Source organism: Epinephelus lanceolatus, chromosome 18 (genome assembly GCF_041903045.1).
Source record: "Epinephelus lanceolatus isolate andai-2023 chromosome 18, ASM4190304v1, whole genome shotgun sequence".
Classification (NCBI taxonomy): Eukaryota; Metazoa; Chordata; class Actinopteri; order Perciformes; family Serranidae; genus Epinephelus; species Epinephelus lanceolatus.
The window spans coordinates 42,069,252-42,089,318 of record NC_135751.1 but is presented as its reverse complement, the minus strand read 5'-3'; the positions used below and the strand labels follow the sequence as shown (position 1 = coordinate 42,089,318).

The 20,067-nt window shown below is 41.5% G+C and overlaps 1 protein-coding gene across 1 annotated transcript in view; it reads right to left on the bottom strand.

The window, feature by feature from the left end:
- Positions 1–10,836, bottom strand: part of LOC117268954 (beta-1,4 N-acetylgalactosaminyltransferase 2-like) — a 29,917-nt gene extending 19,081 nt beyond the window's left edge. Inside the window, exons 1-4 of the mRNA XM_078161401.1 lie at positions 10,624–10,836; positions 3,649–3,782; positions 2,323–2,466; positions 154–260 (exon numbers count right to left, since the gene is read on the bottom strand). Of these exons, the coding sequence (XP_078017527.1) occupies positions 154–260; positions 2,323–2,466; positions 3,649–3,782; positions 10,624–10,626 (388 nt within the window). The 5' untranslated portion in view covers positions 10,627–10,836. The remainder of the gene's footprint in view (positions 1–153; positions 261–2,322; positions 2,467–3,648; positions 3,783–10,623) is intronic.
- Between the last annotated feature and the right edge of the window lie 9,231 nt (positions 10,837–20,067).

The window sequence follows — 20,067 nt, the reverse complement described above, 5'->3', positions numbered from 1 at the left end:
ACTGAGAGCATTATTTTTCACAGTGTTTCACTGACTCCGATGAACCCAACCAACTCCAACTTACTACTGTGTTATTGTTGGGTGACGTACAAACTTCAAACAGATGAAAAGATAGAAAAATGCTCTGTGAGCAGAATACAGAGTGAGGCTTACCTGGTATGAGACTGGAGGTCAAAGGCCGTACTGTAAAACCCTGGATCGGATACTGCAGAGGAGAGTTAGGCAATGCAAACAGCAGTCTGGATAACACAGACGTCGTCCTGTTGAGGAGACAGGGAGGGTGGGGGTGCCGGTATCCAGATGTAAATGGTAGATCCTGCTAAAAGTTTGGGTTTATAAGGCATATGGTCAGGACCCTGGTTTAATGCTGAATGTGTTGAGGCTCGTAGGAAATATTTTAAATCCATGAATATATTCAAATTTAACAGCTCTGTCCAATCTGAAGTTGGAATAAAATGTATAGCTAGAAAGTATAAATCCATCATAAGGAAATGTTCAAGGCAGTACTATGATTCTTTACATAGGAAACTTTGTACACTTAAGAAATCTAATAGTAATGAATATTGGTCTATTCTAAATGCAGGTAAACCATCTGGAAGATTAGGAAATGTATCTATAGAAACCTTTGCTGAATATTTTAAGAAACTCAGCCAAAAATCGAGTGATAATTGTTCACCAGGAGACCAACAATCTGACCTCAGACAAGTCACCTCTCCTACAAATGAATGCTTAAATGACTTGTTTACTTTGGAAGAAATACAGCGAGTGGTAAAAAAAATTAACAAATAAAAAAGCAAATGGTATCGATGAAGTTATAAATGAATATATAAAGAACTGCTCTTTGGAAATGCTGAACATTATTGTTAAATTCTTTAATCTGGTACTGATAACAGGTATAGTCCCCACTGACTGGTGTTTAGGAGTGATAAAACCATTATACAAAAACAAGGGACCAGTAGACAATCCTGAAAATTACAGAGGTATAACTTTACTTAGTTGTATTGGTAAGCTTTTTACGGCTGTAATAAATTACAGACTAACTGCTTATATAGAGTCTGAAAGAACTCTTGGAGAAGAGCAGGCAGGGTTTAGGAAAGGCTTTTCAACCCTTGACCATATTTTTGTTCTTCACTCACTGGTTGAATGGTACCTGCATAAGAAAGAAAGACTGTATTGTGCTTTTGTTGATTATAAAAAAGCGTTTGATTTGGTAGATAGGTCATCATTATGGCTTAAATTAGTGTCACTTGGTATAAATGGAAGGGTATTAAATGTGATGCATAATATTTATGAGAATGCTAAATCTTGTGTTAGAGCTGGTTATGATTCATCTGAACAATTTGTATGTAATGTAGGAGTGGTTCAGGGGGATAACTTATCACCGCTATTGTTTGCACTATATTTAAATGACTTTGAAAAATATGTGAGTCACCTTTTCTCAACTGAATGCTGCAATGTGATGAATGGTGAAATAGGGATATATTTGTAATGATATGTCCTGATACGATTGTACTGGCAGAGACTAGTAGACAAAACAAAGGTTGTTATTTTCTCTAGGGGAAAATTACAGATACTCCCAGAATTTAAGTTTGGTTCAGATAAATTAGAAGTTATTTTTGAGTATGACTATCTTGGAACGTTATTTAATTCTAATGGACGATTTGATAGAGCAATAGCTAAGCAAGTTAAACTAGCTAAAAGAGCTTTATTCTCCTTGGAAAACAGAGTTACTAGATTACAGTTACCTGTTGATATACAATGTGAGTTATTTGACCAGCTTATATATTTTCATAGGCTTCTTCCACTGAGTCTTCCCAAGGAACTGTCAGCTCAATGAAATAAACTATCCGTTGACTCACTGACCACAACACTAAGTCAGGCCTCTGCCTGGTACAAACTATTTCCTGGGGAACAACAAGCTTTCCCCCTAAATCTACTTGCATTTCCCAATCACAAGCACCTTCTAGGCGGCCACGCCCTCGCCTCCCTTCTGTATTTCTCTCCCTCACGGACAAACTGTATTGCTAAACTGCTATTAAAACCCTCTGAATTCACCTGTGTTCGTTTCCCTTCGACGCCTGCAGCTAAACATTTCAACACCTGGTTATGTCACCATGTATATCGGCCTTGTGACAAGCTAACTTTACAGCCTGACAAGATATGCTTTAAGGTTGCGGTACCTCTGATGAGCAGCAGTGATGGAACAGCAACAAAAAGACATTATTTTGTACTATAAGGCAGTAACGTGGAGATATCTTGATATCTTTAACATCTCTTCTTAAGTAAAAGCTTCTTTCATTAATCAGTCCATCCATCCCATACCTGGCTTTGTGATTTTGGAGTTCCTTAGCTCTGCGTTTCACCAGCTCCTCGTACTGATCCTTAGGGATGTGATCTTTGAGAAGCACTGAGCCGCTAGGACAGGTGCATGGAGCCGGCGGAGGATGTTGACTCGGGGGTTTTGACCTGGAGGGGCGGGGAAAATATGGAAGTCCTGAAGGAACACAAGTCTGTCGTCCTCTTTGTCGTTTTATCACTTCAGAATAATTACAATGCCCAACACTGCCTAAAGGCTTGCACAGAATTTCTGTCATTCAGACTTATTCAGTTTATGTTGTTTTGTTCCCTCTAGGCTGATACACTTGTGCGGGGGAGGTTGATGAAGGGGTGAAAATACTTTGGATGAAAAGGATTCTTTTGATCAGGTGAAGAGCAAACTGGGTAAACAAAGGAGGAATAATGATGAATTAAAATCAGTGTGAAAGTGTACTATAATTTATTGATAAATGACAATAAGACTCAGGGTGAAAAGAAATTAAAATGTCCAATGTCAAAGTCGGGTCTAGTTTTTGCGGTGTGTCCCGCACCGTCGGCACTTTGGCGTCGGCGGCTTTTCAGCCAATTGAGCATGCTGAATCAGCAGCGGAGCTTGTCGGTGAGAGAGATCACTCTGATTGGCTGTTCAGGTTTTATTTCCTCGCCCCTGTAGCGGGTGAATCTGCCTGTAGTGAAACCGGGGCTAACCGGTGCTTCCTCCTCAGGCTCCACTTCACTCAGCTGCCCCACAGACCCGCTGCTTCTTCACACTTTAACCTGAATAACAAACCGGAGCTAGCTGGGAGCGACTAGCGGAGCGTTAGCCGCAGCATGTCCGGAGGGAAGCACAGCCAGTTAGCCTCCGCTAGTCTCTGAGCTAGCCCCGGCTCTCCGTTTGGATCCAACCGGAGCACCGAGCCCTGGTTTGTTATTCAGGTTAAAGTGTGAAGAAGCAGCGGGTTTATCGGGCAGCTGAGTGAAGTGGAGCCTGAGGAGGAAACACCGGGACCGTCTGGATGTAATAGTCCGTGGAGGTGCTGCGGTGCTCGGCTGCACAGATAGGAAACCCCTCGGCTGACAGGATGTACCACTCTCTCACTCCGCTCTCTCTCACGCAGGCGCAGAACGTACGTGCTACTTGGCCGTCGGATGTAGTCCGTGTAGTGTGTTCAAATGCAACTGACACAGGGTGACGTGAGGCGACGTAGACGACGCAACAGTTGGCTTTCGTCGCCGCTAGTTCTTTGATGTCGGTTTGGTGTGTCTGCACCTTAAAGTACATAAGGATAGGGTAGCACACACACACACACACTGACCCAGAGCGTTCTTTACCTCAGTTTTGGTGCAATGGGAGCCTCTGGGGTGAGCCGTCCAGCAGAGTAATGCAACGTATATAGATAGAATGCCAGCAGGATGAACACACACACGACAGCGATCTGAAGAGGTGTTCTGTTGTACACAGCCATCTGTACACACACACACACACACACACACACACACACACACACACACTTTTATGTTTTGGCTGATAACTCCTGGACTGGCTCCATAGTGGCACAGCCCCAGCTGACAATGATCACAAACATTGACATTAAATAAAGAGCATACAGTGAATTGAACCATAGCAGCTGGTGTCTGCAAACGGTGTTTGCCATGAGTGTAACTAAATACTAAATCTCTTCATGCGTCTGAAGAGACGAGGCTCAGTGTGCAGTCAGACCCATGTCTCCTGAATGGTGCATGGATGTTATTTGTTCAGTTCATTTTAGAGAACTAAATCTGAGAGCATTCATTCCCTGCCACTGTACAAAGACAGAGAAATGGGACCAGAGGAAGCTTGTGGGTCAGAAGTGTTTTCAGTTAGTTTCAGTATTCTACCTCTGATGAAGAGCAGCACACAGCTGAACCTTTGCCTCGTCCAGAGAGAGTCCCAAACAGGGCTCTGTGTCTGTCCAGTTCAGTCCATTTTATTTATATAGCACTTTTCAAAAACACAAAGTTACCAAAGTGCTGCACAAAACTACACATAAGCATATACAGAAATATACAGAAATCCACATAAGAATATACAGAATATCCACGTAGGACTATACAGAAATATACAGGTCATAGATACAGAAGCGATACAGTCAGTACAGCAAGCTCAAGAGATAAAAAGACACAGAGACAGGTTGGTGTACTCGTCAACCAGAATCTAAAGCTAAGGAAAACAAGTGGGTCATGAGGCGGGACTTAAAAGATTCTACAGTGGGACCATTTTGAGTTCGGCCATTCAGCGCTTTAAAAACAAACAATAAAATCTTAAAATCAATTCTAAACTTGGTCGGAAGCCAATGGAGCGAGGCCAGGATGGGTGTAATGTGCTCATGCTTGCAGGTACCTGTTAGGAGGCGTGCTGCCACATTTTTAACAAGCTGCAAATGCGCTAGGGAGACGTGGTTTAGCCCCACATGCAGTGCGTTGCAGTGATCCAAACGGCTAGAAACAAAAGCATAGATAACCTGCTCAAGGTCATTTTTTGGATACAAGCCTGAAATGATAAAAACTGGACTTCACTACAGCATTTATCTGCTTTTCAAGTTTAAGAGGACTGTCTATATTGACGCCAAGGTTAGTGACCACAGGTTTGACATAGGGCTGCAGGAAGCCCAAGTCATTGGAAGAAACTAGGCTGGCACCACTTGATCCAAAGACAACAACTTCCGTTTTACTTTCATTTATATTAACGAGCGCCATCCATGCCTTAATGTCCTTGAGACACTCAAACAGGGGCGTGCAGTGTAATATTTACTATAGTGTTCGTACTGTACCTTTAAACTGACCTTTAAAAGATACATGTTGAAGCAATATAATCTGTGCAACTGACAAATTACACACTGGTTTAATATTTAATGTATTCTTATGACACACACACACTCATTGAGCACTTAAGCATTGCGGTGGAGAAGTACCTAGGACTCACTGTGAATCATTTCTAAAAATAGCATGAGGATGGGTTCAGAAAACACTAGTGGAAAGTTAGGGGAATTGCAGTTTGTCCTGATGTGACACCGATATGGTGGGAAGGACTAAAACTCAGCAGAAATGTGACACCTTTATGATCAGTGCCCATTGGAAAAGTTTAAGGAAAAGAGATGACTCAGCAGAAATTCTACGATAAAAGAGCGAGCGCAAACAAAGAAATTTCAGTCTTGCTCCGGAGCTTGACTCATTGAGTTGTGATGTGTTTGTTGCCTGCGAGCACATTAAACTCAGTTGCATCTGATTCTACGTGTCTCCAGTGATTTTTTTGACCTCTGAGTATTTGAGTTTTTGATATCTAATGGAAGACAAAGAAAGTCCGTTTGAGAGGAGAAGAGCGAGGTTGCGAGCTTTCTGGCACGGCTCGGGACCTTGACTTTTTTGCTCCAACAGGCGTCAGGGAGCAGTTGTTGAGCCTTTTGACCGTCAAGTAAATTTGGGAGTCATCTGCATATAGGGGGTAAGCGACGCCATATTTCTTTAAGATAAGACCAAGGGGCAGAAGATACAGAGTAAAGAAAATGGGCCCCAAAATAGAGCCCTGGGGGACTCCACAGGATAGGGGAGCAGGAGAAGATGTAGCCTCACCAATTTGACAGTAAACAATCTCTGCGACAGAAAGGACTTGAACCACTGTAGAGCAGTGCCCCTAATGCCTACACAATGTTCTAGGCGAGAAATAAGAATGGAGTGGTCAACTGTATCGAACTCAGCAGTGAGATCTAAAAGCAAAAGGATAGCAGAGTCACCAGAGTCAGTGGTTACTAAAAGATCATTAAAAACTCTTAAAAGTGCAGACTCAGTGAGAGTCTGTCAGACAGTCTGAAGGGGAAACTACCACATCAGCAGAACAATAACGTCATGCACAGCAGATACAGAGCACGTAGATTTTTTCTTCAGGCCTCTTATTTATTAACATTCTCTGATATTTCTCTCATATTTTCTGTTATCTTTCTATTGAGAGACAAAATGACAGAGGTCAACTCCAGGTGCGCCAAACATTCGTAAGGCCGTCCTTTCATGCAGACATGTTATGTGTCCTGTAGCTGTTAATTTTAAACAGTACCTGGTGGCGTCTTGGGGAAACATGGCAGGACAACAGCGTAAGTAAGGGGGCTGAAGTCTGAGTAGGGCTGGCGGGAGGGGTGGTGGATGGGTCCAACAACCACTGACCTTCACCCGGGAGGCCGGTGATCACTTCCTGTACGATTCTAAAGCCAAACCCTTCTTCTTTTTTCCTAAACCCAACCACGTGCTTTTGTTGTCAAAGGAAAAGAAAATTTGCGATGTTGTACCTACGTAGTGCTTTTATTTTGAAAGAGACTGTATGCAAACTGTACATTTCCTGTGAAAACAGAAGTGTATTTTGAAAACAGACAATGCATGTAACAGGCTGAAGTTGACACGGCGTCCCAGAACGTCAACAACCAACACACCCAGGGTACCTTGGACGTCATATGTGGACGTGGAAAGTCCATGACCAAACGTGGACATGTGATGAGGTCACAGTGAGGATGTGTTAGAAAATAGAAATGACCGTTTCAAACATTGTAGACGTCACTGCCTTCATACTGTCATGCTGGAGGAGGTCGTAATCAGCAAAGTAATGATGTCACTGTTGGTCACCCGTTGGTTTAAGGACTGCCGTTTTGCAGCCTTGAGTTCAGCATTTCAGCCGATGTCATTTTGGGTTTTTTTGGAGCCTGTGATGACCATATTTAGACGAGAGGCTGGAGCTGTAAAGGAGCATGGATTGGATCTGATTCACAGACTGTAGCGATGTTTTACAGACGGTTTCAAGCGCTGAAGCAGCCCCGCCCTCAAATGTGCGTAACTTTGAGCTTGAAAAAAATGTAAACAGGTGAGTTATATAAAAACTAGAGCTCAGTCTCACTCCGAAGTTGTCGAAATCTGGTGCTTGAGCAGTGACTTGTGGTGTCAGACACTGACAAAAAAGGCGTCTTTTAATATCAGCATGATACGCGACCGTTTGCCCGGCTGTTTCGGGGGAAACGTGGCCGGGACAAGAACGAAAGTTAATGCAGCAAACATAACAACGTGTTGTTGTTTAACATGGAGGTCTGTGGGGTCGACTCGCTCTTGGAGCCAGCCTCAAGTGGTCATTAGAGGAACTGCAGTTTTTAACACTTTCACATAGGCTTCATTTTTCAACCTTTTGAAAAATGACTATCGAGCACGTAGATATTTTCTTTATTTAGACTTTAGACTATTTAGATATTCTTTATGTAGACTTTATTTTTGTTATATATAATATTTCAACTTACTTTCTGAAAACATTACAACTTCTTTCTCCAAATATTACGTTGTTCTCGACTTTTCAGAACACAGATATATGAGGTATGTTTTTGAATGTGCAGGAAGTTTTGGACATGAGCAGGAATTTTGTCGTATGCTCAGCGCTTCGTGGGAGATGGCGAGGCAGCTTTATTTGTATATCACATTTTATATACCAGGGCAATTCAAAGAGCTTTACAGAACAATAAAATATAAAACGTCACAAAGGATGCAGATTTACAATGAAAGAGTAACGAACAGAACTACAAAAGGTAAGGTAAGGTAAACCTTATTGTCCCCTAAGGGAAATTCATCTTGGGCACAGTGCTACATTTCATTGCTTCACAGGTCATCATGATGACAGTTCTATCACATGAAACAGACATGGACTACATTTAACAGTCACAACACAGAAACATACAGAGACGTCTAAAGTGCAAAAGAAAGTGCTGAGTGCTAAAGTGCTGTGTGTTTAATGCACGTTGCTCGTTGCTCTGTTGCACTAGTTTTTAACATTGTTCAGCAGCTTATTGGAGCCTGGAACAAATGATAATTTGAGGCGGTTTGTTTTGCACTTTGGTATACGAAATCTTCTTCCTGATGGGAGAAGTTCGTATTCAGAGGACAGCGGCTGAGTAGAGTCTGAAGAGATTTTTGTTTATGACCAAATTATTTACAATAAAAAGTTACCATTAAAAATAGCAAAAGTGCAGATGAGGTGCAAAGATAAAGATATTATTTAAAATGATTTGAAATCCAGTTTAACATAAGTTTGCAGTGATTACAGGCTGTGTCATAACGGAGCGTTTTTAGCTTTGAATTAAAAGTGGCCAGAGTCGGGCTTCTGTGACATCATCTGGGTGAAAGACAGAGAGCAGCTGAGATAATAACACATTGTTAAAATCCCAAAACGAGCCAAGCAGGAACGGGAGGCCAAATAAAAAGTCACAGGGGAAACTACCTTATGGTGCACACGCACCTGCACACACTCACAACCTTATGTTGGGACAGCAGGCAGGAGCAGTTGTTAAACTGTGGTTTTATCAAAACCTTGTACAGATAAGAGCAGAGCCGGAGCATAGAAAGCTGCCAGCACATGTATCTGCTGTGTGTAACGGCCCGGAGCTGACGGTGTGGCGCTGGTTACAAAGCACGCTCTGTCCTCCGAGGAGCGTGGGCATGAATATCAGCCGCCGCTGCAACATGTGCATCATATTATATATATTAATGATCATATTGATATTTAATTAAGAAAAAAGTCAAGTCCTTTCAAGTCATCTGTCTCGAGTTAAAGTCAAATTTCAAGTCATGAATACCACGTCAAAGTCAAGTCCAGTCTTTCATCAGTGTCGGTCAAGCAGGTCTCAAGTCGTTAACGCTTTTAATCCTGAGCTAAATGATTTCTTTCAAAACAAGAAATGACCCAAACATGATTATGAGTTCAGTAAAATGTTACAAAAAAAGTGAAAATTAGAGCGAAAAAATAAAAGTTAAACAAAAAACAAAACAAGAAATTACAAAACAGGAAATGACTTTAAAGAGAGGTCGAAATGAAATAATAAATAAAAATAGTAAACATAGTGTATATAAATATTATTATTTTCTTTAACCTAATTTTTAATGTATAATCAAAATACAAATAATAAAAATATAGTACATATATTTTTTTCTGTAACCAAATTTTAAATGTATTATTATGATAAAATAAATAAATAATAATAATAAACATACAGTTTTTTTTAAAGAAATAAAACCATTTTGCTGAGGTTTAAAAAACACTTGTGAAATGTGTCTGGAGTGGCTTCACTGCAGGTTTCGAAGGGTTAAAACTTGCGACTCGAGTCCCCCACCTCTGCTTTTAACTCCTAAGTGGAGTCTTTAGAGCATTCCTAACAAAAGAAGAACGGCCCTAAAATACAACTTAGGAGTAATAAAATAAATATACAATATAAAACTAAATTTGAGTTTTGTTTCATAAAGCTAAACGTGACTTTTAGTCACTGCTGTAAAGCACGTATCACACCAACTGCACCTGACGTTACCTGAAGTTTCAATCTGAACTAAACTGAAGTGCAAAATATTGATCGTGTTTCCAATAGATAGACAGATAGATAGATAGAATGTTAAATTTGAAAATAAAATTACTTACATCCTCCTGATGTTGCACAACAGCAATTTTTTAAAAAAAAAACACATTTTGAAGCTCTTAATATGAAACGTGAGGACAAACTGTTTTAGATTTAATTTTGCATTTATGTAAACATTAATGATGACATTAGGAGAACACAGACTGGTCACTCTCTGCTGTTTAAATGTCATTTCTTTTATCTTTAATTTTACTTTATATATTTACACATAATACTTACTTATATGTGTCAGCTACTTACATTTATATATAATACATTTCACATATATTATATATTTATTATTATTATTATTTATTGTGAGTGGTGACAGTGAAAAACATGTCTCATGTTTGAAACAGAACGCAAAAGTCTTCCTACAAATTTAACATTTCCTTCAAAGAAAGAAACAAAGAGAGACAAATAAACAGCAGAGAGTGACCGGTCTCATAATCTATTAATAATAGTAATACAATTTATTTATAGGCGCCTTTCACGACACTCCAGGTCAAAATTAAAAAAGTAAACGAGTTCAGGAATAAGAAGTAAGATAAAATCTACAAATAAATAGTAAAGTAAAATAACCTATCAACAAATAAATATTCAGCAAGGCAAGTTTACAGTGAATAAGTTTTATTTATTTATTTTATTCATTTAGTCATGAATCATTAAAAAAAATGGCAAAGGTTAAATTTCAAACAGTTCAGCTTCACGTCTCATAAAAAGAGCTTCAAAATGTGATTTCTCCAAATTCTGATGGTGGCTGTTGAATCACCATCAGGAGGAAGACACTGTTTTATTTAAAGTTAACATTAAAAGAAAAAGTGATGACATTTAAAATTCTACATGAAAGTTCTCCAGTTCTCACCATCTGCTGTGGTCGGGGTCCCACTCGTCCTGTTAATGTGACATAAACCGTCCAGCGATCAGTGAGGTATGACCAACTGTGTGGAATGTGGACACGTCTACTTTCCAAAGAAATAAGACGAGACTGGCCACAGGTGAGTTGAGTGGGCAGTGTTGTTTGTTACCAGGAAGAAGCGTGTCTCAGTGCCTGTGCTCTGCACAGTGATAAAGTAGGATGCACAGATAATAACTGATGGGGTGGAGCAAGAGGAGAGAGGGTTGTGACGGACATTGAACCTACGTGCTTTGCCCAAAAGATGAACTAATAAATTCCAAGCTTGTACCCACACCTATAAACTGCCGTTTAATAATGATAACTATGATTTTCCTGTGTAACTGAAATTTGTCATACACACATCAGACCAGTAAAACATCTTCAGAGCCTCTGTGGCTCTTATTGCCACTCCCTGTTTGGGAAAGATAGTCCAGCACTCTGCGTACATGCTATCAGTGTTCACAAAGCAGGTTGAAACACGTATCACACCAACTGCACCTGACGTTACCTGAAGTTTCAATCTGAACTAAACTGAAGTGCAAAATATTGATCGTGTTTCCAATAGATAGACAGATAGATAGATAGAATGTTAAATTTGAAAATAAAATGACTTACATCCTCCTGATGTTGCACAACAGCAATTTTTAAAAAAAAAAAACACATTTTGAAGCTCTTAATATGAAACGTGAGGACAAACTGTTTTAGATTTAATTTTGCATTTATGTAAACATTAATGATGACATTAGGAGAACACAGACTGGTCACTCTCTGCTGTTTAAATGTCATTTCTTTTATCTTTAATTTTACTTTATATATTGTTATGACCCGCTCGTTTAGGCCACAACAAAGAAGGGAGGGCCACACAGAAAACTTAAGTTTTAAACAATGATTTTACTTGAAATTATAACAACTAATTACAACAACAATAAAAAAAAGGTATGCAATGTTGAGTCAATAATCAGTATGAGACGGAAATGTTGGGTGCAATGAAAGCCATGTGTGTGGGTGTGTGTGTGTGTGTGTGTGTGTGTGTGTGTGTGTGTGTGTGTGTGTGTGTGTGGGTGTATGTGTACAAAACAAAATAACCAAACCAAACAGAAACTGGCAGGATCTGGGCTGTCCAGGTAAGAGAGAGCATGAACTGAGGAAGCCTGCTTTTATAGACTTCCTCACAGGTGTAGCCAGCCAGCAATCTCAGAGAGAGGTGGAGCCTCCCAACATGCAGAGGTAGAGCTTCCCTGTAACCAGGAAGGTAAATGAACGGGAGATCAGCATACTAGCAGAGGGCCTTGCAAAGCAGCAGTGAAACCAGCCCAAGCCCAGCACCTGTAAAAGACAGCAAACAGCCAGCCAGACAGGAACACAAAACACGGCCATGGCCGTCACAATATTTACACATAATACTTACTTATATGTGTCAACTGCTTACATTTATATATAATACATTTCACATATATTATATATTTATTATTATTATTATTTATTGTGAGTGGTGACAGTGAAAAACATGTCTCATGTTTGAAACAGAACGCAAAAGTCTTCCTACAAATTTAACATTTCCTTCAAAGAAAGAAACAAAGAGAGACAAATAAACAGCAGAGAGTGACCGGTCTCATAATCTATTAATAATAGTAATACAATTTATTTATAGGCGCCTTTCACGACACTCCAGGTCAAAATTAAAAAAGTAAACGAGTTCAGGGATAAGAAGTAAGATAAAATCTACAAATAAATAGTAAAGTAAAATAACCTATCAACAAATAAATATTCAGCAAGGCAAGTTTACAGTGAATAAGTTTTATTTATTTATTTTATTCATTTAGTCATGAATCATTAAAAAAAATGGCAAAGGTTAAATTTCAAACAGTTCAGCTTCACGTCTCATAAAAAGAGCTTCAAAATGTGATTTCTCCAAATTCTGATGGTGGCTGTTGAATCACCATCAGGAGGAAGACACTGTTTTATTTAAAGTTAACATTAAAAGAAAAAGTGATGACATTTAAAATTCTACATGAAAGTTCTCCAGTTCTCACCATCTGCTGTGGTCGGGGTCCCACTCGTCCTGTTAATGTGACATAAACCGTCCAGCGATCAGTGAGGTATGACCAACTGTGTGGAATGTGGACACGTCTACTTTCCAAAGAAATAAGACGAGACTGGCCACAGGTGAGTTGAGTGGGCAGTGTTGTTTGTTACCAGGAAGAAGCGTGTCTCAGTGCCTGTGCTCTGCACAGTGATAAAGTAGGATGCACAGATAATAACTGATGGGGTGGAGCAAGAGGAGAGAGGGTTGTGACGGACATTGAACGTACGTGCTTTGCCCAAAAGATGAACTAATAAATTCCAAGCTTGTACCCACACCTATAAACTGCCGTTTAATAATGATAACTATGATTTTCCTGTGTAACTGAAATTTGTCATACACAAAGCAGGTTGAAACCTGTCTCCAAATTTCTGTTTTAAATCAATAATTAAAGCTGTAGAGTTGCTGTGTAATTGGTTACACCATCCATGTCAGTGAAAACATGGATGCTTCACACACTGAAGATCTATACAATCAGCACAGTTTCAAGATTTATTACTTAATTATTGACAATAAAAAGTTACCATTCAAAAATAGCCAAAGTGCCTAAGAGATGCTGATGATGATCCAGTTAAATCCAGTTTAAAAGTAAGTTGTTACAAGCTCTGTTAAAAAGAACATTTTTAGCTTTGAATTAAAAGTGCTCGGAGTCGGGGTTCGTCTGACATCATCTGGGAGGTTGTTTAAGGCTCGTGCCACATGAAGAAAGATGCTGCCACACCACGAGAAGTTTGGAGAAAAGTTGATCTACAGGAGGTTAACTTTTTGAAAGTAATACAGATCGGCCATGAGCCTTTGATATCTAATGTTTCAAGATTAGAGTCACCAGTTCAGTGTCTGACCAAATGTCTCCCCTTCTGTTCCTGAGATATGACGTTAAAACATGATGATGTCACAGTCAAGCTGACCTTTGACCTTTTGACCTTCATTATTTTATCCTGTTAGACACTTGTGTCAAGTTTTGTCTTCAGTTTGTCATAACCCGGCTCACAGGCAATGACAAAAGCAGAGAGACACAGCGCAAACTCAAATACAAAAGTATATTTATTTAAATAAAGCAACGTAAATAAACATAATGCAGGTATGGGGTGTGTTAGTCAGTGTGATCAGTAGTGTACATGTGGATGTGTGGAGCATGTGAGGTGTGATGTTGTGGAGATAACCTAAATAAACAGAAAAGCCAAACAAAAGTACAGGCGCTGGCGAAGAGTCGGGAGAGAGAGAGAGCGCGGCGTCAGCCAGCACTGCTTATATCTGTCCACACCCAGGTGTGGCCCAGGTGCTCGTGATCCAGACAATCAGCTGATGACCTCGGGGAAAAGACAACACATCATGTCACCAATTACGTCATCAACATAGCATGAACTACCAACCAACACAGCCAAGCAGGGGCCGTCTCAAGTTAAAGTGGATGTTTGTGGCATATACAAAGAAATTCACTTAAGGTGTTCTTGAGATATCGTGTCCACGAAAATGAGACAGATGCCAGGTCATGGTGACCTTTGAGCACCAAAATCCAATCAGTTCATCTTTGAGTCCAAGTGGGCATTTGTGCCAAAGTTGAAAAAAGTCCCTCACAGTGTTCTTGAGAAATTGCGTTCACAAGAATGAGATTGATGCAAGGTCACGGTGACCTTGACCTGTGACCTTTGACCACCAAAAACTAATAATTTCAATGCTGAATCAAAGTGAACATTTGTGCCAAAGTTGAAGAAATTCCCTCACAGTGTTCTTGAGAAATTGCGTTCACAAGAATGAGATTGATGCAAGGTCATGGTGACCTTCCCTCAAGGTTTCATGAGATAAGAATGGGCCAAGAATGGGATGTACAGACGGATGGCCGTACAACCTAAAAACATAATGCCTCTGTCACAGGCCCGGTCTCACTCCAAGGTCGTCGAAATCCAGCGCTTGGGGAGTGACTTGCAGCGTCAGAAACCAATGAAAAAAGCAACCTTTAACGACGGCACGTCATATCTCAACGTTGACAGTCCATGACCAAACGTCAATATGTAACAAGGTCGGAGTGACAGTGTTGGATATTACTACATGGGCTCAGGAACAATTTGAAAAACCTTTTCAGTCAACACAGCGCTGCATCTACGAACGACTCTACCATAAAGAGTGAAAGCCAGATATCAACAACATCCAGAAACAGCTCCGCCCACTTCTCTGAGTCTGAGCTCATCTGAGATGGACTGACACAAAGCGGTGTGACCAGACCGTCATGGACATCCTGTCCTCCAAGACCATCCAGATTGTTACCAGCTCAAAGTTCAAAGCCAACTTCACATCAGTGAAGGCTCCATGAATGCTGAAAGGCACATACAGGTTTTGGAGCAACATATGCTGCCATCCAGACGACGTCATCTTTTTCAGGGACGTCCCTGCTTATTCCAGCGAGACACTGAGACACACTGTGTATGTGTTCCAACAGTGTGGCTTCGTAGTGACAGAGTGCAGGTACCAGACTGACCTGCCTGCAGTCCACACCTGTCTCCCACTGAACATGTGTGGAACAGGATGAAGCACAAAATACGACAAGGTCGACCTCGGACTGTTCAGACACTGAAGTCGGATATCAAGCAAGAAAAGGAGGAATATTTCCATTTCAAAACTTTGTGTTATGTGTACCTCTTTGGACAACAAAAGAATGTGGTTAGGTTCAGAAAAAAAGGTCATGGTTTGGCTTAAAATAAGTACAATTGTTAGTAACATTATATAACATTACATGACATACATCATGTCACATATACCAGCACACTATTTGCTTTCATATAGAAAATGATTTGCACTCCCAGGTTAAAGTCCAGACTTTGTTTGACCATCCACCTCCACTCCCTCCCTCTTTATTCTAGGGTAGGTGCCCAGAGTGTCTCATACTGGCTTGCAAAGGTTTCTCAGTCACACAGCGTTGGCCTTGCTCTCAACGAAAACGCCTAAGGCGGGGCTGTGTGTCCCTTGTTGGCGGATGTATTCTCAAGATGTTGTTGAATGTTATGGAACCCCCCAGATGACTTACCCGACCAATGTACAAACAAATCCAAAATTCTCCTTTTACGAGAATAAGTCAGATTATTGGTGGAGGTAATGATGCACCAATGATGACATGTTTATGAATGCAGGCATTGATTTTTGACAATAAACAACTGAAAATGCTACACACTGTCCCTTTAAGGGTTCACACCCACACGAGGTTTAACCCTTTGAAACCTGAGAAAACTGTCTTGAATTCCGTCAAAAACACGAGAAGAAGACAATGAGCAACATGAGAAGACATTATTAAAAAGAACAAGAAAATTACCTAAAAAAAAATAGCAAAAAAGTACAAGAAAATTACCTTAAATTGGCAAAAAATAAAAAAATCCAAAAACCCTGAAACTTGGCAAAAAAGAGTAAAAAGTAAGAAAATTAAGAAAAAGTAAAGTAAGAAAATTACCAGAAAATTAGCAAAAAAAAAAAGCACAAGAAATGTACCTGAAAATGGGCAAAAAATTAAAAAGTCCAAAAAACCCTTAAACTTGGCTATGTTCTAAATCTTCTGTTTTCTTGCACTTTGTAGGATATTTCTTGCAAAGTTGCTTATTACCTTTTTTTCTTCATGTTGTTGAAGAAAATCAAGCGGATTTGCTCAGGGTTCAAAGGTTTAGATACTTTTGAAAGACGTTTGAAAGCAATCTAAGAAAAGTGATGTCGAACCAGGTTTGAAAGGGTTAAAGCCGTCAACTCTGCACCAACATCTTCAAGAAATTCAGACAAGTCCAGCTGCCTACGATACAGCGCTTAGCACTAGGTTGTTGTTTCCCATTGCGAGGGGGATTTAAAAACAACAGTAACATGCAGATGCAGAAGGGAGTCGGCCATTGGCAGACTTATAGCCACAGTTTACATCCCGTGAGTCAGACGAGGGGTCGTGTGCAGGCTTGCCAGTGCGCCTCACTATCGCCCAGGGTTTGTTCCTGGTCTTGAACATCACTGATAGTTCTTCAGAGACTTGATCTATTTTTAACCCTGAGTTTTTTTTACAAGGTGATGTTTGATCAATGATAGCAAGTCATTAATTTGTAAGAATATTTCAGTGCCAATTCTACAACTGATATTTCAGAGGTGTGATGCATTTCACTGTCTCAAGGTCAGTGGGAAAAGCTTGTTGATCCTTGAGCCTGTTCTTTCCAGTCTGGTCCCTCTGAGTGGTCACTGAAGCTGAGCACAAAAACACCAGGAGCAGTCATGTTGTCCCTCCTGTTGTACACAATCAAATCTATCAGTGCTGATTTTAAAGCATGTTTAAAACGTAACTCTCAGGTTGAAGCAACAAGATCTCCAAATGTAATCAAATCTTTTCTAAACTCCTTCCTTAAAACATTTTCCTGTGGCACAGCTGCAACTGAAGCAGAACTGCTCCATCACTAACATTTACATTGAACGCAGAGCAAACAGCAAACGGCAGGTTAAACTCAACAACAGCTCAGTGATCAGCTGTTGTTATTCTTGCAAGAGGTGTCTGCTTGCCAAGTTTCAAACGGTGTTTGCCATGTGTGTAACTAAATACTAAATCTTTTCATGCGTCTGAAGAGACGAGGCTCAGTGTGCAGTCAGACCCATGTCTCCTGAATGGTGCATGGATGTTATTTGTTCAGTTCATTTTAGAGAACTAAATCTGAGAGCATTCATTCCCTGCCACTGTACAAAGACAGAGAAATTGGACCAGAGGAAGCTTGTGGGTCAGAAGTGTTTTCAGTTAGTTTCAGTATTCTACCTCTGATGAAGAGCAGCACACAGCTGAACCTTTGCCTCGTCCAGAGAGAGTCCCAAACAGGGCTCTGTGTCTGTCAGACAGTCTGAAGGGGAAACTACCACATCAGCAGAACAATAATTGGAAGTAGGGGGTTAGATCACCACATGATGCCACACAAAGATGCCCCTGAGACGGTCCAGCCATAGTGGCAGGTGTAAGATGCAGGCAGGATCAGCGAACATGGAGAGGCCCGACCAAGTGGCTGGGATAGTGCACAGGAACATCTGCACCCAGTATGGACTCCAAGTACCCAAATCCTGATGGGACACACCACCGAAGGTGGTTGAGAACAACGGGGCTAAGATCCTGTGGGACTTCAGCTTCCAGACTGACAAACAGCTGCTGGCTAACCAACCGGACATACTGGTGGTTAACAAACACCAGAAGAGGGCAGTGGTGGTAGACGTGGCGAGTAGCCACATCACAAAGAAGGAACACGAAAAGGTGGAGAAGTATTAAGAGTTGAAAGAACAGCTGGAACAGATGTGGAAGGTCAAAGGTGATGTGGTCCCTGTGGTTGTAGGAGCACTCGGGGCAGTGACCCCCAAACTGACAGAGTGGCTCTGGCAGATTCCAGGAACAACATCTGAAGCCTCAGTCCAGAAGTGTGCAGTCCTAGGATCAGCTAAGGTACTGCGCAGAACCCTCAAACTCCCAGACCTCTGGTAGAGGACCCCAGCCTGAGAGGGTGAGAGGGTGAGAGGGTGAGAGGGTGATTACACTCCTATTTTCTGGGTGCAAAATTTTCATGGATACAAGAAGATTTTGCATTTGTTGTTGCAAAATAACTTTTTTTATTGCAAATAATATTAGTCTAAGTATTTGAGTGTAAAGTTGAATCTTTGACAAATGTACATGAATTTCAGAATATCTTATTTAGTCTTTTGCATTAATGACAGCGAATGCTTGAGCAGCATGAACTCCACCAGTCTCACATTATCTCAGCATGATCTGATGGCGTTCCAGAGAGCTCGTCATGATGCCACAGAACACTCGTGTTTCTCTTTCTTTGAGTGCCTCCATAAACGTTCAGCGGGGCTGAGGTCAGGTGACTGTGAGGGAAAGTCCACGACAGGCAGGACTTTCATGATAAATGGACTCTCGGTGTGCTTTAAGGAGGAGAACAATATGACCGTGGTTTGTTTGACGTTTATCTAAAGCAAGATAATGACTCTGCAATCAATCATGATAAAACCAGATTGCAGCTCATGTTTTGTCGAGCAGGGCGCAGCTGTGTCTCAACAGGCTGGTTGGTGATGTCACTGGACCGGTTCGTCTCTGCTGTTGGCTTGTTGTCCAGTAGGCATTTTAGTAAACTTGGGGAACTTGATCCTTTGCTGGCTGCTTTGCTCACACTGTCATCCAGTGTGAGAGATGTTGTGAGGAGAGCTGTACACAAATGTAGAGGAAGTGCTCGACCGGTGGAACAAACGTTGCATCACTGGTGCCTCGGTGGCGGTGCAGGCGCAGGGTGCAGGCACAAGGTGCAGGCGTAGGGTGCAGGCACAAGGTGCAGGCGTAGGGTGCAGGCGTAGGGTGCAGGCACAGGGTGCAGGCATAGGGTGCAGGCGCAGGGTGCAGGCGTAGGGTGCAGGCACAGGGTGCAGGCGTAGGGTGCAGGCGCAGGGTGCAGGCGCAGGGTGCAGGCACAGGGTGCAGGCGTAGGGTGCAGGCACAGGGTGCAGGCGTAGGGTGCAGGCGCAGGGTGCAGGCGCAGGGTGCAGGCAGAGGGTGCAGGCGTAGGGTGCAGGCGCAGGGTGCAGGCGCAGGGTGCAGGCGTAGGGTGCAGGCGCAGGGTGCAGGCGTAGGGTGCAGGCGCAGGGTGCAGGCGCAGGGTGTAGGCGCAGGGTGTAGGCGTAGGGTGCAGGCGCAGGGTGCAGGTCGACCTTATTTGCTGTTTTGATGGAAGAATTGGAGTTTGGGATTTGGGAGAGGAGCTGTTATGAAAGGGGTGAGGACTAAACAGAGCAAAGCTTTTGGTTTATGATCTGAGACCAGTTGCTTGTTACTCTAAAAATGTTATAAATTACTCATCACTTTTTTCAAAAGTTTGAAAAATTTGTAATTCACTTATTACTCCCTGCCAACAGTAAGCTGTTACACCACTTGTTATACTACTTTTCAGTAAACCCAGTAAAACTGGTAACAGCATATCTCCCCAGAATTTAGATGTGTCTCTGTATGAATGTCAGGGTGGTCACCTATAAGTGTAGCTGAGGCTAGTTAGTGCAATTTTTTTTTTTTTTCTGACCTGGAGGTCTTCAGTTACCTGTGAGCGGTATTTTCCCAGAGATTTGTCTGACAGACAGAGAGTCACTCATGGAGCAACATTTCATCCAGCACATATTCAACCACCAGCTTCATCACTTGTGTCTGCAGCTGTAAAATCCAGTTTGGGTTGTTTAGCCAGTGCAGAGCTACAGCTGACCTCCGAGCCGAGGGCTCTCCTTTGGTGGGGTGTATTTCCTGGAGCTTCAGGTCATAATCAGTGTTTCAGAGCGGAGATTTGAGGACGTGTTTTTCACAGTGG